The following is a 17,863-nucleotide window of genomic DNA, read 5'->3' as shown; positions in this document are numbered from 1 at the left end:
CTACATAAAGTGAAAAATTCTGTCAAAAGAAATTCATACTGAAGATGCCAGAAAAGCTATATATCTATATAAAGCCATTAAATGTATCAGCTTTGCTATCACATCGGGGAAAAGCTGCAAAGACAATAAAGCAAAACATCTTGTTGCAATAGGAGTGGTCCAGTACAGCAGAGGTGGCTTTGCCCCCTCACAGATGGATTCAGGCATCTGCCACTATCACCTACTAGAGAAAAATACAAAAGGGAGAATCCTAATGGCACTTGCATCCAGCAGTACAACATCCTGCCACTCCATTACATGCCATTGGTTTTAATTGCACCTAATCTTGTTTGTTGCAGAGGCTGAATACTCAGCAGTAAAATTTCTAAACATCCTGACATACTTTCAGAGGAAGCCATCCCTTTTAATAGCCCTGGCAGGAGAAAAAGTCTGTGTATGTTGCTCAACTGGTTAGCCCTGAAGCCAAGCAGAGTATCATTTGCTACCCTAAGCTCATGACATCCTGGGAATTATTCATCTCATCTGAACTTTCTGCCATAAAAATACATGCTATATCCTCAATGTCTGGAGTTCAAGTATTTCTGCTTGACACTTTCAGATACAGATGTAATTGAAATCTCTAAAATTAGAACTATATCTGAAGTTAGTTGTCTTTTTTCATTCTTAATTAGGGGCCTCAGTGAGTTCTAAAGAATTCAGTTTAGCAACCAGTCTTGCTAATTGCTTTTAACATGTTTTCCCTGGTGTCCGAGGTCTGGAAACTAGAACCTGCATCCTGTCTGCTATAAGCACCAAAGTAGAAATTATGGCAGAAGAGAACCCTTCTGCTCCCACATCCACCCCTGACCTTTAGAAGATACCAAGCCAACACTGTTCTATCTCACATGCTGTGTAGTCTATCAGGCCCTTATCTTTCCCCTGGACATCTGTACTCTTTTGTGCTGTTCTCTTCAAACTTACTAGCTTGAATGTGAGGGTGTTTCTGTACATATTTGGGGTAGAGACCTGCAAGGATCAAGTTTTATATTAAATTCAAAAATAAAGTTCCAGGATTAGCCTTTTGGGTTTGGAGGAAAAATTCTACTAAACTAAACCAACAATTCCAATACGTGACTTTTACATAAGACTGTTATGATTTTCTCTCACCTGCAGTTTGACAACTCTGAGTACAGAACAGTACACCCTCTCAGCACTGAAAGGCAGTAAACTGCTAAATTAATGCAACAAGACATTACTATTTTTGCCTTTACCTAAGTAATCCTTTATGAAGTTACACTGATTAACCAGATAGTCACCAAAAAGTCATTAACTGAGCTTCTCTATTACAGCCTTCTGTATTGACTACCATAGTGTAAGTGCATGTATACATATATGCACACAACTGTACTGATAGCTTGACAAAACAATCTGAATTCTCATTAATTACTCTTTCACATGACTCCAGGAAACTGATATTGATCTCAAGTGTTCTGAAGTTATTAACCAATAACCAACACCCCTCTTGAAATTACTCTTCTTATGTGGAATCTTTTCCTGTAATAAATTGTGTTCAAACATCCCCACATCCCCTAACTAGAAACACAGTAATGTTCTAGTACTAGGAAAATCAGATCTAGACTAAGGCCCAACAACAAAATAAAATGAAGACTGTACTAAGTCCAGGAAGTGTTTAAATAACCTAGGTAGTTCCAAGTGGTTTCAAATGCCCTGATAGACGTGCTTTCATAACACTTACCAAATGTTATACATCACTAACATTCAGAGAGAAGGAAAGCTTAAAAAAACAAGCAAACAAAAAACAAACAAACAAACAAAAAAACCCCAAAAAAACTCAAGAGAAAAAATATGACTTTACCAGAAACAGCCATAGTATCACTGATCCATGCAATTGAAAATATCCAGTCCTTGTGTCCATCCTAAAAGAAAAAAGACAGATTTTTCTGTGCCATTATACTCAAAAGCAGTCTCAAAGCAGACAAGTATTCTTTGATTTTTAGTACAAGCTCAGAACAAGACCTACATTAAAAGCATACAGGTAAGATTCCATTATCAAGCTGGAACAGTTCAAGTACCTAGCAGTAATTTTAACTCCTCTGGTTTTGAAGTGTGCAATTAATAAAGAAAAAACAGGTGTTGGAAAAACAGGCCTCTGACCAAGGAAAAATTAATCTCAATTCTAAGATTTTCCAGAATTCTCATAGCTGCCATTCTGAAAGCAGCATCTTTCTGTAAAGTATCTATCTGTAAGGGTTTTTTTCTTCCAACACATGTCCTACTATAAAAACCAAATCTTATGTTTACAATACATGAACTACAGATTAATGTTTCAAGACTTTTCTTTAGCATGTGAGAAACCTATGGTGGGGGGAGGGAAGGACCATAAGATTCTAGCTTTGTTAATAAAGCTAGAAGTCACACAAATGAAGAGCAAGTCATGCAATCTTCAGTCAAGTCTTGCTGCAGCTGGTTATCTGCTGCTGCAGAAACTCTGACCTGACCTCTGCTGTTGCAATTAAGGTCTATATGGAATTCTGAATAAAAAGGAGAAATGAGAGAGGTGCTCACAGGACACCACTATATTCTCCAGGCTGTTTTTTTAAAGACTGGCCATTTTAAAAAGGCCTCAGGATGTTTCAGAAATAAAACCAGTACCAGTTTGTATCACACTGCCACAAACCACGGGTTTAGAATTAGTCTTCAAATCAAAGTTCCACCTCTGGAATAATACATCCAGAAGCTGCACTAGGATAAGGAGAAAATTTTAACAACTTGCAACATAGTTTTAATTTCTCAAAAGAGCTTTTTCACTATAGTTTCAGATCTCATCACCACAATTAGACTTTAATACTTAGGATTTTGTTACATTTTTGGTGTTGAAAAGTAAGCCAAAGTAGACCTGAAGGAAGATGAGGAAGAAATCTGATCCAAAGCCCTGAAAATCCACTCACATGTTTGAGTACTCAATTTTATTTAAGATACCATAACAGAAATGACAGCTCAATCAGAAATGTTTTCATAACTCTACTTCCTTACAAGGTTCCTAAGTATTAACCTTGCTCTGATCAAACACACTTCAAAGTAGTAACTTTTTAAGTGAGAGAATAAACTTTCCCCAGATACTCCCACTTACATCTCCCACACAGACAGGATCAAGTGTAGGCAGACGATAAATTGCAAGACTGTTGGGGTTGTCTCCACCTGTGGCCAGGAGGGTCCTTGAGGGGTTGATCTCAATGGCATGAATGCCACATCCCTGCTGGTTCACCATGCCAGGTTCACGATCCTTCAGGATAGGAATCTTGGTAATTTGACCAGTCTGGACATCTACTACAAATAACTAGGGGAAAGAAAACCAGACATGTAAATCATCATCAAACAGAAAAGAAAAACAAGATGTTCAAATATCCTCCCTATTTTGAACTTTCTTTTTTGAGTTGAAATCCACAAATGCTTCAAGGATTGCTGAAAAATGCATCAATTCCTTCTTAAAACAGATTAAGTAACTATTACAGTGGGATTATATCAATAATTCAATTTCATTTTCACTGTAATGGAAGGATGAGGAGAGAAATCTGTCATGGGAGGTATCCACTTGAATAAAAAGCCCTTGAATATAAAACTCTCTTCTCTGTTTAACAAAATAATATTGTTTTTCAATTTCTACCTACCACAGTGAGAAAGAAAACCCACCTCAAAAGAGCCATTAAGCCCTATGGAGCTTAACGTGATTCTCTTGCCTCCCAGGTAACACACCATAAAGTTTTGGCTTTGGCAGACTGACAGTTCATGCAACTGGAATTTATTTTCTGTTGATACACAGAAAATAGTAACTAAATACAGTGTGAACATCTGAAAGAAAGATATTTAGCAATATACCTCATCCCACAAAAAGACAAGAAATTAGAGCAATATGTCACTGACACTTTGTCAGAAAACTTTATTATAAAGCCTTACAACTCTTCAAGCAGACATTATGCCCAGTGTTATGTCAGTTCAGACATATACAACCATGGGGTTACAGTTTAAACCGGAGCAAAGGTTTACATTGCCTGCCAAAGTGCACTTTCATTTGGGAGGCTCATGGGCTGGGTCACTTCACAGATGGTGCTCAGAGGGTAGCTGCACTGTCAAATAGGTCTAACACAGCTCTGTGAGGGGACACGAGTGAAGCAAGGAAATGGAGGATCTGAGGCTGACTTAGCACTAGGAAAGTGATCTAGAATTCATAGCCCAGGATTATAATTAAATTCTACATTATCTTCAGTCTGTTCCTTCTATAAAAAAGAATGTTGTCTCAAAACCTCTGGAAGTGAACCAAAGACGATAACTGTAACAACAAAAACCATCAATACAATTTTAAAATACACACCTCAAGGAAATTGTTCTGAAATCCTTTCTCAGACATTTGTAGAAGACCAGAAGAAAATTTAGAGGTTCTTAGAGAGAAGTTATACATACAAGCTGCTTTTGGTGAACTCTTACAGATTTCTGTTCTTTAATAAAAGCATAGGGAAAATACATTAAAGTAATTTAGCAGCATAATGATGTACTGAACTAGCAGAATATTAACGTCCTATCAAAACTGATAAAGTATGGTATGTTACACACAGTCCACAGAAAAGATGAAATACACTCATTGTTATTTGTGTGTTATGTCTAGAATTATGCATCATCTTCACCCTGCAACTGATTGTAGGCAGCAGTCTTGCACAGATTATTCCCAGAGACTGCATTTTTATATTTATTTTTTTATTTTGCATACACCTGTGGTGTATGGCAACTGCTGAGGTGTAACTGAGTAAGAGGGAGGCACTCCTCACTCTTCCCAAGCCTTACAAAGTCTTTGCTGCCCCAGACAGCTGGTAAAAACACAATGCACACAGCAGTCTCTCTACTCTAACCATCTGAAAATTAACACCTGCACCTGCACTGAATCAGGATTAGTCATTTCCTCTCCTCTCATCATCCCTTGTCCTGCCCATGTGAGCACATATCCCCCTCACCCCCCAGTATTTCTTTCCAGCAGAATGCGCAATTCCCTCCCCTGTCCTCCTTTAACTACTGAAAAAACCCAAAATCCTAAACAAAATTAACAGTTTAGTAGTTAGCATTAAAACTTGCAGGTGTCAGCTGCAGGTCCTAATTTAACACCAGTAGTACTAATTAGGAAAACACAACCACACCTAAGGATGTTCATGCACTCAGAAGACTTGTGCTTCAGTTGTAACAGATTCACACTTGGAAGTGCAAGTCATCTGGTAGGAGGACTGAAATTAAAACCCTCTGCTTTCTCTAGTCTCACACCCTCCTCATACACCTGTGTTGGTTAATAAAAACTTACTCTAATACAAAATACTTTTACCGAAACTCTAAACTAATCCGACAAAAAAAAAATAACTTAAACTTTGCACATATAAGGGCCTGGCTACATTGTTTTGGTTGTAAAGGTCAGAGCAGTAACTTCTCCACTTGCTTGGTAAGGAACTTAGCCACTGAGTAGTTTAAAAACAACCATCACCTTCCTTGAGTACACACAGAGATTCTTGCATCACCTGGGGCATAACAGGAAGCAAAAGCTCATAATTGCAAGCTGCACCTCTGGCTGCCCAGGAATCATCCCTATAAATCCAGCACACAGAAGCCAAGATAAGCCACAGCCAAAAAGGAAGAATGTTAAGAAACAAGAAAAGAACTCAGCTAAGACTGCAGAAAATTTCAATATTATTTCAGGAGTTTTAAAGACAGCAGAGTAAGTAAAATACAAAGTATTTTCAACTGTTGAAATAAGTACATCTGCAAACAACTTCAAAGCAGTGTAAACATTAAAAGTTTTGACGAAGTCCTGGTAACTGAACCATACAGTAATTTTCTCTGTTATCTCAAACAGAAATAAGAATTTTTTTCCCAGCTACTCATTATATAAAAAGGAAAACCCATCCAACAACGTTTTTGCTGGACATAAAAAAACTCCACCAGCCTCCAAACACTGAATTGTGTGTATTTGTCTCCTGATTTTAAGCTTTGCACAAAATTCAGTTCTTCCTTCTAATAAAACATATGCATGTCAGTCTTTAGTATGCCAAACAACTTAACATCCAGGATTTACCAAATCTGGATTGCTTCAGCCATCTGGCAGAAGTGCAAGGACCACACTTCATCTGTGAGAAACACAGCAGACTCAGCTACCATGCTCTCTGCCAGACAGCTATTTTCTAACAAGGAAACAGGTTGGATGACATGGAAGAGAGAAATCCATTTCCCCTCTTTTTTTTAAAGTAGTTTAGATGTACATCTTGCAACAGTCCTACCACTCAAGGATCAAGGCAGACAAGCATGGTTAGGTACTACAGCTGACATAGCCATGAAACTTCATGATCTTTGCACAGTTGCAGAGATTGACAGCTGTACACTTACTTTTCTTTTGGCCTGCAGAAGTCGTGAGAAGTAATTTTGGCAAATGGCTTCCCTGCAATTACTACATGGCTGTCCTCTTGGCTGTCCAACCTGCTTATGATCAAGTCAATAAAGAAACTACCTCGCTTCACTGATGAGGGAAGTTCATTAATCAGCTTGCCAAAAGTAAAGACTGCAGCAGGGAACAGAGTATCCAAAGATGAATGAGAGTATGAACTGCAAAACCTATCTTATATGCAATACTGAGAGCAGAATGATTTACCACGTTTTTTCATATTTTGGCCTGCCTTTCAGGACACAATAATTTTTGGGGAAGAAACACCCAGAAAGCTAACAATCCAATAGAGATAAATTTCCTTCCCATGTATCTTCAACTGAAAGCATTCATTTTAAACAGTGAGATTAAAAAAGAGGTCTGTGAAATGCTATTTCAAGGCAGCACAGACTCATGTCTTCAGCTGCTGCCCCTGCACAAAAAACAACAGATGAACAGGCAGTCCTACCCTAACTTTTATTTGATTGTAAAAATCAATCAAAACAAAAATAAAGGATGCCATCCTGTTTTTACTACACAAGCAGGATGGATGGCAATCTAAAAGACACAAATAACATGCATGAAAGAGACTGCTCATTCTTCATGCAAGAGTTCACAACATGCTCTATGCACCAGCTCTTCACATGGTGCTCTCAGAAATCATGGGCACATTCTTGTCATTCACAGTAGCTTTTGAAAGAAACCCAAGGTAAGTACACTGCCGTGCTAAAAATAGTCACTAAGAGAGAATCAATGACGTTCAAGTTCCACAACTGGCTTAAGCTTATCTTTTGAGAATCTACATGCCTCCTCTTCACCATCCACCTAAACAGTCTCATCACCCTTGTGACAATAACTAGTGCTCAAGTAGCTGCAAGGTCAACTGTATGTGCCTTGGTGAAACTAACCTTACAAGAAAACCTGTCTGTACACAAAGCAGCAAGCTGATCCAGGTGACTCCCTAACCACATGCACATCAGTGCTAGCCAAAACTAGCAGGTGGGAACATCCACTTTTTCAACAGCATGACTCCAGACTAACTAAGGCTGGTCACAAAAAGATCTCACCTGCAGCCAATTTGGAAAATTATTACTCATTCCTCTTCAAACATGTTTTTTGCTAACAAAACAAAAAAAGAAGACAATGCTTATTGTGCTTTACATCAATACTATTTCTGGTCATACCTGAGTAGCAGTGATTGATTTTTCCAAATTCTCAGCCTTGACTTTTATTCAGATAATAAATTTTTCTTTTCTCTTTGTAAAACACTTGGCATCAGGCTCCTTTTTCTGTAGCAGTACAGATTCAGTAACATATGCCAAGCCTCAAAGAAACATGGACACTTTAAACTATCAAACTGGCATTGTTTATCTGCTTTCTGCTGAAAATGGAAATAAAGAAGCATAGAATGGTTTGGATTAAAAGGAACTCTTAAAGGTTGTCTTGCCCAAGTCCCAGCAGTGAGGAGGGACATCAGCTAGACCAGGTAGCTCAGAACTCTGACCAACCTCTCCTTGAATGTTTCCACAGATTGAGCACTCAGCAACCCATGCTGTTGTGTGGTTGTGTGGGCAACCCATGCTGGGGTGTCAGTACCCTGAGGGTAAAGCTTAAGAATCTTCTTTGTTTCTAGTGTGACTCTTTTAATTGAAAATCATTACCTCTTCTCCAGTCACTCAAAGCCCTGTTCAATTCACCTCTCCCCATCCTTTAAGTTCCCTTTGGGTACTGGAACGATTTGATAAAGTCTTCTCAGAGTCTCCTCTCCTCCAGGCTGAACAACCAAAACTCTCTCAGCCTTTCCTTGTAGAAGAAGGTGTTCCAGCCCTACAACCATCTTGGTAGTCTGCTCTCTGGGCTGACTCCATTGGGTCCCTGTCCCTCCCGTGCTGGGAGCCCAGGGCTGGATGCAGTGCTCCAGGTGGGTCTCAGCAGAGCAGAGCAGAGGGGCAGAATCCCCTCCCTCCCCTGCTGCCCACGGGGCTCTGGATGCAGCCCAGGACACGTTTGGCTCTCTGGGCTGTGAGTGCCATGGCCGGGCCATGTGCAGCCTCTCACCCACAGCACCCCCAAGCCCTTCTGGGCAGGGCTGCTCTGGGTCTGCTCATGCCCAGCCTGGGCTGGTACTGGGGGCTGCCCTGACCCTGGTGCAGCACCAGCACTTGGCCTTGAGCTTCCTGATGCTTGCATGGACCCACTCCTCAAGCTTGTCTCTGGATGGCATCCCATCTTTCAGGTGTGTCAAAGCACCACTCAGCTTGGTGCTGTCATCAATCATGCCGAGTGCACTGGATCCCTCTATGCCATTAATGAAGACATTAAAGAACACCAGTCCCCGTACAGATCCATGAAGGACTCCACTTGTCACTGATGTCCACTGGGACTCTGAGACATTGACTCTCATTGACTCTCTGGATTTGATTATCCAACCAACTCTCTGGATGTAGCCAACCAATGCCTCAGCACCCAACAGTCCATATCCATCAACTCCCTCTCCCTCCAGTTTAGACAGAAGGGGGGACCCTGTCAAAAGCCGTACAAAAGTCCAGATAAATGACATCTGTAACCCTTTCCTTGTCCACTCCTGCTGTCACTGCATCATAGAAAGCCTCTGGTTTGCCAGGTAGGACTTACCCTTGGTGAAGCCATGCTGGTTGCCTCAATTCACCTCCCCAGCCTCCATGTGCCTTAGCAGAGTTTCTAGAAGGAAACTAGATCCCATGATCTTCCCAGGCAGAGGGGAGGCTGACAGGTCAGTAGCCCCTGGAGTCCTTCTTTCTGCCACTTCTCAAGAAGGATACAATGGCTTCCCTTTTCCAGTCACCTGGGTCTTCACCTACCTGCTATGACTTTTCAAACATCACAGGGAATGGCAACTACATCAGCCACACTAACATGCACAAAACTTACTAACAGGTTATGCAGTAGAGGTAACTCAAGTGCATAATGGCCTTACACATCCTTCTTGAAAGGGTCCAAAGCGAAACAATCCACAATATAAAGAAACTACCTGAGAAGTGAGGAGAGGTAAAAGCAGCCAGCAAGTTGGTTGACTTTGAATTCACATTTTCACAGACAAGGCCCTGAAATCAGGCACTTCACTTTTCTGTGAAACTCTGAAGCACTACCAGCTAATGGTCACAGACTTTGATGTTACTGCATTTGTGTAGCACCAAAATCACATTTATAACTTTTTATTTGCATTTGGCCCTCCGTGTTTAATTTCAGGGGGTTGAGAGACAATTAATACATGCTGACAGATGGTAAAGAAAGCATGGAGAAGTGACAGACATTGTCTGCTAAAGGGCATCCTTACAAGTCACACCATACCTGGAACAGAAACTACCAGACAGACACAAGTCTGCAGTAGTTGATCACCTGCAGTTGACAGAAAAGCAAATACTTTTGAGACAAGAAACCAACACCTGGCTATTTGGTCACAAGCCACTGAAAGATATGTGAATGGAGATACCAACTACAGGCATCAGAGGTTTATTTACACTAAGTTTCAGTTATTGTTCACTGGACTTTGAGTAGAGCTACAAACTGGAGGAGATTTCTCATTTCCTACATGTGATCAGAAATGAGCTGTCACCTCGATGCTTCCTCACATATGCAAAGCCGGAAGACACTTTAACTCACAGACAGTTCACATTCACAGAGGAGGAACTTCCCATTGTACTCTCATCACAATCACAGGACAAGACTGGGTTGTAACTGTATGAGACACAGAAACAGACATAGGATCTCTTGAAACAAGTTTAAAGTTCTCTAATAGGAAATGAGAGCTGGTGATTTACAGCAGGGCAGCTAAGGCAACACAGCAATCTGCTGAAGAGAGAAAAGGTTTCAGCCAGCATTCAGAAACCAACCCATGCATGCTTTGGAAAAGCTGCCTGAGAAATCAGGAGAGCATTGAGAAAGTTTAAATACAAATACATCTATAGGGCTTGACTGGAAAAAGAAAAAAAAATCAAACTAGATTCCAAGCAAATATATTCTCAAGCATCTGGAAACTAATTAGCTTCTTGTATATACAGCTCTTATAGTTTTTCATCTTTAACTCTGCAATTAGAGAAAAGTTTATATCTTGAATATGTACATGTAAATAAGAGAGGAAAAGAAGCTGAAAAACTATTACTGAAACTACTTTTTAGATGCTACTTTATTCTTCATAATTTCGTGAAATAGTAAAGAGGGAAAAAAACCCCAAAACGCAGGAACCTTGTGTTCTATGTTTTTGTCTGCCATAAGCCTATCTCCTACCTAAATCTCATGAGTTTCTCTATGAAGCCTGAACAGAAGAGCGCAGATTACAGACCGTATCTTCTTCTGAGACATTTTCTTCTATGTATCTTCATAGCATCAGTCTTTGGTAATTCAGATACTTTTCAGAACACACCCTAAATGCCTGCACCCCTCAGAAGTTCCCTGATTATTCATTTGAACTGGAAAAACATACAGGAGGCCATTGCATGCAAGGTCAAGGAAATTCTTGCAAACCGGAATCCCAGCTCTGCAAAGCCCAGGTGAAAAGTCTGGGTAGTTTAATTTGAAATTTTAGGTGCTTGAATGCTTGCAATAGTTCCCATAATTCTAAATCTACCAGAAAAAGGACATACCTTTACAGAACACAAATATCTGAAAAATTTGATTTACAGCTGCTCAACTATGAGCACCATAATCCACTGGAGAAGAATAACGTTATTTCACATCCTGGAACAGTTGTAAGGATAAAAAGTTACTCCACAATATTGAGCAAATTATAATCTTCATCAAAAAAAGAGTAATTGACAGAGAACTCCATATTCTCTTCAGTGTTTTTGTAGTAACTAGTACTGCCAAGTGACAAAACCCAAACTTCCTCCTCTATGACAAGAGTGTATTTTTGTTTTGTCCTTAAGAACAGTGAATCGTCCTGGCACTGCAAGGTGATGGGTAATTTATAAATTAAATGCTAAAAGCACTCAGTGCCACAGTCAAACCCTGTTTAAAATAACTGCTATAGTTTATATTTTTCTCTTGAATTTAATTAAGGACAACTCCAATGGAGGAAACCTCATTGAAGTCAACCAAGGTGTTTTCAATTTACTCCCAACTTGGATACCACAATTTCAGCATATAGATAATCAGCAAAGGCATTTTTCTTTAATAGATCACTCACTCAGGATATAAGAGAGAAAAATCTCATAATTAGAGTATAGAGTTTAACACTTTACTGGTTCAAATGTGAGCACAAAGCAAACAAGGTACAGCTATTACATCATAATAGATCATAAGATCATAGTTCATATATGATCTTTCACAATGCTGCAGGGACTTTTTTTGCAATCACTCTATTTTGCTCAATGACAGAGGTCTGTCTCTAACGTTAAGTCTGGCTGTGGACTAACACCTTTGGCTGCAGCTTGTGCAAAGGTAACAACAATACTAGTGAATCCCTCCTCAGCTTCATGATTGTTTGTTCCAAACAATTTTCTGCAAGGTTGCGTTAACACCCACTTGCCCATTTATCTTTGCTGCAAATGCGCCCAACCTACAAAAGTTACAGTACACAGCAAAATCGTTGCCACTCTATAAAACACACAGTCATCTCGCTAGAGTAAGCAAGATTTCTGGGAGCTTGTGTTTCAGCAGGAGTTCATCTCCCATAAGCAGCTCTACAACCACAAACAGTGCTGGCTGCTGACTGGCTGAGGAGATGAACATATGTGGAGAAAGTAGGCAGACAGATTCTATTTTGAGCTTACTGCTGTTAAATAATTGCTTTGTTTATACAGTTACGCCCTGCTTCTTAAGAGCTACTGCATAAAATCCTCACCCTGTGCAACTGTGAATAATAATATTTAGAATATTTCATCAGACAGGAAAAAAACAGCCCATTGACCCTTGCTGGTCTGACCACTGAGCATGACTTTGGCACAGAAAGATCTTGAGGCAAAGAAGCAATTGCAGCAATTGATACGCTCTGAGATTTAAGAACTGCTACATCTATGCATTCATTCCTTCTAACCCTTTTTCACTAATTCAATCAGAACTCCTTGCATGAAATTGAAACCTCAGCCAATGAACTTGGGCTACTAACTCTGGTGGTGAATATTACCTATGAAATATGATCTACAATTACTAATCCCACAGGACACCATTTTAATATTCCCCTGAAATGTTTCAAAGCATCACTTCAAGAACCTGAGTTCTCAAGTTTTTGTAAAAGCATGTCAAGACATAAACCAGAGAAACTATTCAAACACTGGAAACAGTTTTAGAGTGAAGAATAATAAAGTCAACAAGCAACACTGACGATCTGAATTTTTTTTTTTTTTTAACTCAGAACATCTCTGGATGCTCTGACAAATATCTAAGAGTTTGACCACAGTTTTAGAACAAATTTTAAAAGCCATCAGCACAGAACCATATGTAAAACCAAACTATGTAAGACTGAGCATAACAGAAAAAAGGAATTTTAGCAGCAAGTTTGGCCAGGCACTGACAGCAACCATTACAGATGCTAATATCTGTCTGTTAGTTTCTCATCTGCAAGACAAAAGGGAAGAACCAATCCCACTGTTGCTCTTCGTCCTGAAACCAGGTGTAAATCGCTGTGTAAGATCACACAGACACTTCCTGGGTTGCCTCATATTCAGATGTGAACAGATCGTCCTTAAGCATTGCTCTCATTCAAAGTCAATTGGGCGCGATTTTGACTCCACTCCTAATTCCTAATGTTTTCCCTGGCCATCCACACACTTTGATTACGATAAGCATAGTTTAAGGGTGGAGGTGGAATAATTAACAAAGGACAGGGAAACAGCGAGAGGTGGCACTCACCGTGTTGCATTTTGTCCCGCACACCACTTGTCGGTGATTTAGCCACTGGGAGGCAAACACTTTATTGAGTGTTCCGAGGTGAAATTCTCTCTCCTTCAGGAGGGTGGGGAGCTGCTGGGCTGCGTATCCATGCAACAAGCGGTGGTAGCTGGACTCATTCTGCATCCGGACCTCTCTCCCTTTCACGTAGTATACTAGAGACCTTTTCACCGGCGGGAGTCTTTTCCTTTTGTGAACAGAGTGATCCCACCCGTACTGTGGATAATAAAGTTAGGCACTGGATAAACTAAACCAAACTTTAAGACACCACCCGTTCATATTCAGCGATATTCCCGGCAAAACCCTGAAGCCTTGCAAACCACCCATGGAACACCGCGTATGGAAATTAACTCGGGAATGCTGATAGAGACTTTAGCAGCGTGAAATTAAACATAAATATCTGCTAAAGGAGTAACACGGCGATAATACAACGACAGTCCATGACAGTTCGGCACCGTTGGTACGCCAAACGCTCACGGGAAGAAGCGGAGCGCTTGGACCGGGAGAGAGGCAGCGCAGACAGCCCTCGCCCTCAGCTTGGCAGGCGGAGGGGAGGCACCCAGGCGGCTCCCTGACACCGACCGCGGCACTCGGCCTCCTCCAGCCGGGCCAGAGCCACCCAGCCATCTTCGCCTCGCGGCAGCGAGCGGCGAACGGCCGCACAACGGGGCACCGCGAGCCCCGGGCGCGGGCACAACGCGGCTGGCCCGGGACCAGGGGCTCCTCTGCGCCGGTGACCCTGGCACTTGGGAGTTCCTCCTCCCCGGTGACCCTGGCACTTGGGGGCTGCCCCTCTTGAGGTGACACCAGGACCGGGGCTGTCCCTCCCCAGCTGATACCGAGACCGGGGGCTCCACATTCCTGGTTACCACCAGGACCGTGGCTGCCCCTCCCCAGGACCCCCAATACATCAGGACACCTTCCTTCCTCATCCCCCGGACAGGGTCGCCCCCCTTCCTCCCGGGGACCAGCACGTCCGCCGGTCCCGGGAACCAGCGCTTCTCCCCGTTCCCACCACCGGGAACCAGCGCTTCTCCCCTGTCCCCCAACTCATCCCTTACCTGCTCCCCCTGGAGTCCCCCAGTCCCCGCGGCGGCAGCCGCCGCCGCTTTCCGCTTCCTGCTAACTGTTTTCCGGGCCATAGTAGAAGGATGAGGAGGATGTGGACGAGGAGAGGCCCCTCATGGAGCGGGACGGGGCGGTTCGGGGCATATGGAGCGGGACCGGGCCCAAGCTCTGTCCCTCAGGCCCCGCCGGCCGCGCCTCACGGCATTTTGCAACACCACGGGGTGTCAGGTTTTTTCCTCTTTTTACGACAGTCGAATCTCAGCTTTGCGGCGGCTGTTCCGCCCCGCCCGGGTGCCCTGTTGCCTAGCGACCAGGCCGCAAACGGGCCGCGCCCCCTCTGCCGTTGCCATGGCAGCGGAGCCAGCGTGGAGAGGGTGTGGCGTCCCCTAGCGGTGGGGCGGGCTCAGTACAAAGTGGGGTCTCGGGAATCCCTCCCAGGAAACGGAGATTTTCCCAAAACTTTCGTGCTTGATGAGACTGTCAGCGCCCCTGGAAAGCCGAGACACTTGTCCCCGACCAGTCTGTCAGAGTTCCAGAGAATAAATTAGGTTGGAAAAGACCTCCAAGCTCACCCAGTTCAACCTATGAGTGAAGACCATCCTGTCAACCAGACCATGGCACTGAATGCCATGTCCACTCTTTCCCTAAAGATCTCCTTTAGGTCACTCCTTCACCTCCCTGTGCAGCTCATTCCCAAAGTCTAATCGCCCATTCTGTGAAGAAGTTCTTCCTAATGTCCAACTTCTCACTGAATAGTCCACTGGATCAGAAGGTGGTTCACATGGAAACACAGAAACCCCTTTGAGGGTTTCTACACCTTTAGCTAGTCTCTTGGCACCTCAGGAAAGATTCAGAAATGCACACCAAAAGCATTAGAGAGACCCTCTCCCAGGGCTGCACACTCAAGTATTTTATCCACTGTTAATGCTCTTGGAAGGACTCACACCTTGAAGAACAGTTTACAGAACAGTTATCCTTTATTAATGTAACAGAAAACTGTGACAGGTTAAGGTGCAAAGATTGCTGCTGATAGGATCTGGCTGCAAAAACGTATTCAGAGCAATTGAGATAAACAATCAACATACATAGAGTACAGTTCTGACAGATTCAGCCTGATCAGCCAGTTGATCCCAGAAGTTACACTGGAACAGTCCCTAACTTCTCCCCATCTTTAACTTACTTTTATACTATTTTTGCACTAGTTACTCTATTTTTACTAGAGTAACTCTAGTCATGCACCCTGTCCAGTGTGGGATGGTTGTACCTTGGAGGTGGGTAATGTCAGTGCACACCTGAGGCAGCCTCTGGGATGGAGGTGGGCATTTGTGATCTCGCCACTGTAGCTGGTTCAGCAGCAAAGCATCTCCTTTTTCCCCTTGTTTTTCAGCTGCTATACAGTTTATCTGCACCATTGAGTTCCCCCTCTTGCCAGGATTTCAACAGAGCCTGGCCCTGGTGTCTCCACTCTGCTCCACCCCTCCCTTCAGTCCCCTTTAACATGGATTGTGTGGGGGAAGTTGGGCACGCTGACCACATCCCATCCAGGGAGTTGTAACTGTGCTTCACTCTCTGTTTTCTGTACTAACTTCTGTTAGAATGTGAATGCAACTCCCTGGTTTTCTCTAATTTTACCCCCAGTCATTTTGCTGTTGCATTGTATTTGCAAGGGCTAGGCCACAGTGTGCGCCAGCCAGCCTGCTCCTACAGTTGTTATCAAAGCCTCAGGAATTCAACAAGGCTACTGAAACAGAAATTGCACTAAATTAAGAAAGAAGAGGCTGAGAAACCAAGACCACAATACCTAGATAACAGAGGACTGTGAAACACCTGGACTATAACCAATCACATACACTGAGAAGTGCAGGCAGAAAATGAGTGAACAACACAAAGTCACCAGTCAAGAAGCATGTATATAGTAGTTTGTAGAATCTAGAAATATGTGTGCAATGTAAACAATAAACAGCTTCTGTTTAATCATATTGGTTAGTTGTCCAGGAGTCCTGAATTTTCCACATTTTCCCATATATTCTGCCTGGGAAATCACTAACTGCTGGGGAATTAAAGACATAACACTATATTTGCATTTCATTACACCCCTTTGAGATCCATGTGGAAGGACAATGATGTCCACATGGCTCATACACTCTTTTTTCTGTGATTTCAGAGGCAAAGCTTCATATGATCCAAACCCAGAAATCACTACTTGCCAGCGGTATTCCTGAGTAAAGAAACAAGGAAAACATTTGATATGCATAGTGGCCTTAAGAAAAAGTCAGCTTCTGACCACCTGATATCTGATGGTGCAAGTCACATCGAATCAGTACACATTTTCCTGATACTTCACTGGTTTTATGACCTTTATTCTGTGTTTTCATCCAACCAACCCCAAAGACAAGGGTGCTGTGAAAAGTCAAACTGAAAAAGAAACTATAAAAGAACCTCTCAGGCTTTCCAGTTTCCTCTGAGGATACAAGCAGTAATTCCAGTTTAGTCGGTTTTGGTCATGATTTACCATGATTAATTCCTCTCACCATATCCACCCTCACATACACAACTACCACACCCATTTTGGACAAAACCTCTCAATTTCCAAGTACTGCTCAAAAGGCTGAAAACCCATTGGGGATGTCCCCTGAGACCCCCGGGAGAGTGATGCAGCCGTGGCTGCTGAGAGAAGGGGCTGAAGGTTGTGGGAGGAAAGGGTCTCTCTGCGTCCCACCTCCATCCAGCCCCTTGGGGAGCCCTGGCACGATGCACAGCTGGGAGAGGGGCAGGAGGCGCTGGAGCAGCTTCTGGGCAGGGCAGGAGCTGGGAACAGAGCAGGGACTGGAGTAGCTAAAGGGACAGTGACAGAGACACGGGCAAGGACACAGATGGCACAGGGAACGGGACAGGTAAAAGGATAGGGGCAGGAGCAGCAACAGGAGCAGGGAGGGGACAGGACACGGGCAGGGACAGGGACAGGGACAGTGATGGAACAGGGCAGAGTGAGGGATGCAACACGGACAGCGACTGGTAGGGGGATGGAACAGGAGCAGGGACGGGACAGGGAGAGCATCAGAGGCTGGCAAAGGTCGGTGACACAGATTGGGACACGATGGACACACCGACGCACCGGCACACCGACACACTGACACACCGACACACGGACACACGGACACACGGACACACGGACACACCGACACGCCGACACACGGAGACATGGACACACGGACACACCGACACACGGACACGCCGACACACGGAGACATCGACACACGGACACACGGACACACGGACACACCGACACACCGACACACGGACACACGGACACACGGACACACCGACACACAGACACACGGACACACGGACACACCGACACACAGACACACGGACACACGGACACACCGACACGCCGACACACGGAGACATGGACACACGGACACACCGACACACGGACACGCCGACACACGGAGACATCGACACACGGACACACGGACA

At 43.3% G+C, this 17,863-nt stretch overlaps 1 protein-coding gene across 1 annotated transcript in view; it reads right to left on the bottom strand.

The window, feature by feature from the left end:
- DCAF12 (DDB1 and CUL4 associated factor 12) overlaps positions 1-14,583 on the bottom strand; it is a 32,742-nt gene extending 18,159 nt beyond the window's left edge. The window contains exons 1-4 of the mRNA XM_021554564.2: positions 14,377-14,583; positions 13,277-13,531; positions 3,131-3,337; positions 1,856-1,916 (exon numbers count right to left, since the gene is read on the bottom strand). Coding sequence (XP_021410239.1) covers positions 1,856-1,916; positions 3,131-3,337; positions 13,277-13,531; positions 14,377-14,457 — 604 coding nt within the window. The 5' untranslated portion in view covers positions 14,458-14,583. The remainder of the gene's footprint in view (positions 1-1,855; positions 1,917-3,130; positions 3,338-13,276; positions 13,532-14,376) is intronic.
- Positions 14,584-17,863: the final 3,280 nt, after the last annotated feature.

This window comes from Lonchura striata, chromosome Z (genome assembly GCF_046129695.1).
Source record: "Lonchura striata isolate bLonStr1 chromosome Z, bLonStr1.mat, whole genome shotgun sequence".
In the NCBI taxonomy this organism is placed as follows: domain Eukaryota; kingdom Metazoa; phylum Chordata; class Aves; order Passeriformes; family Estrildidae; genus Lonchura; species Lonchura striata.
The sequence above is the reverse complement of the archived record's forward strand: the minus strand, read 5'-3'. Positions and strand labels throughout refer to the sequence as shown.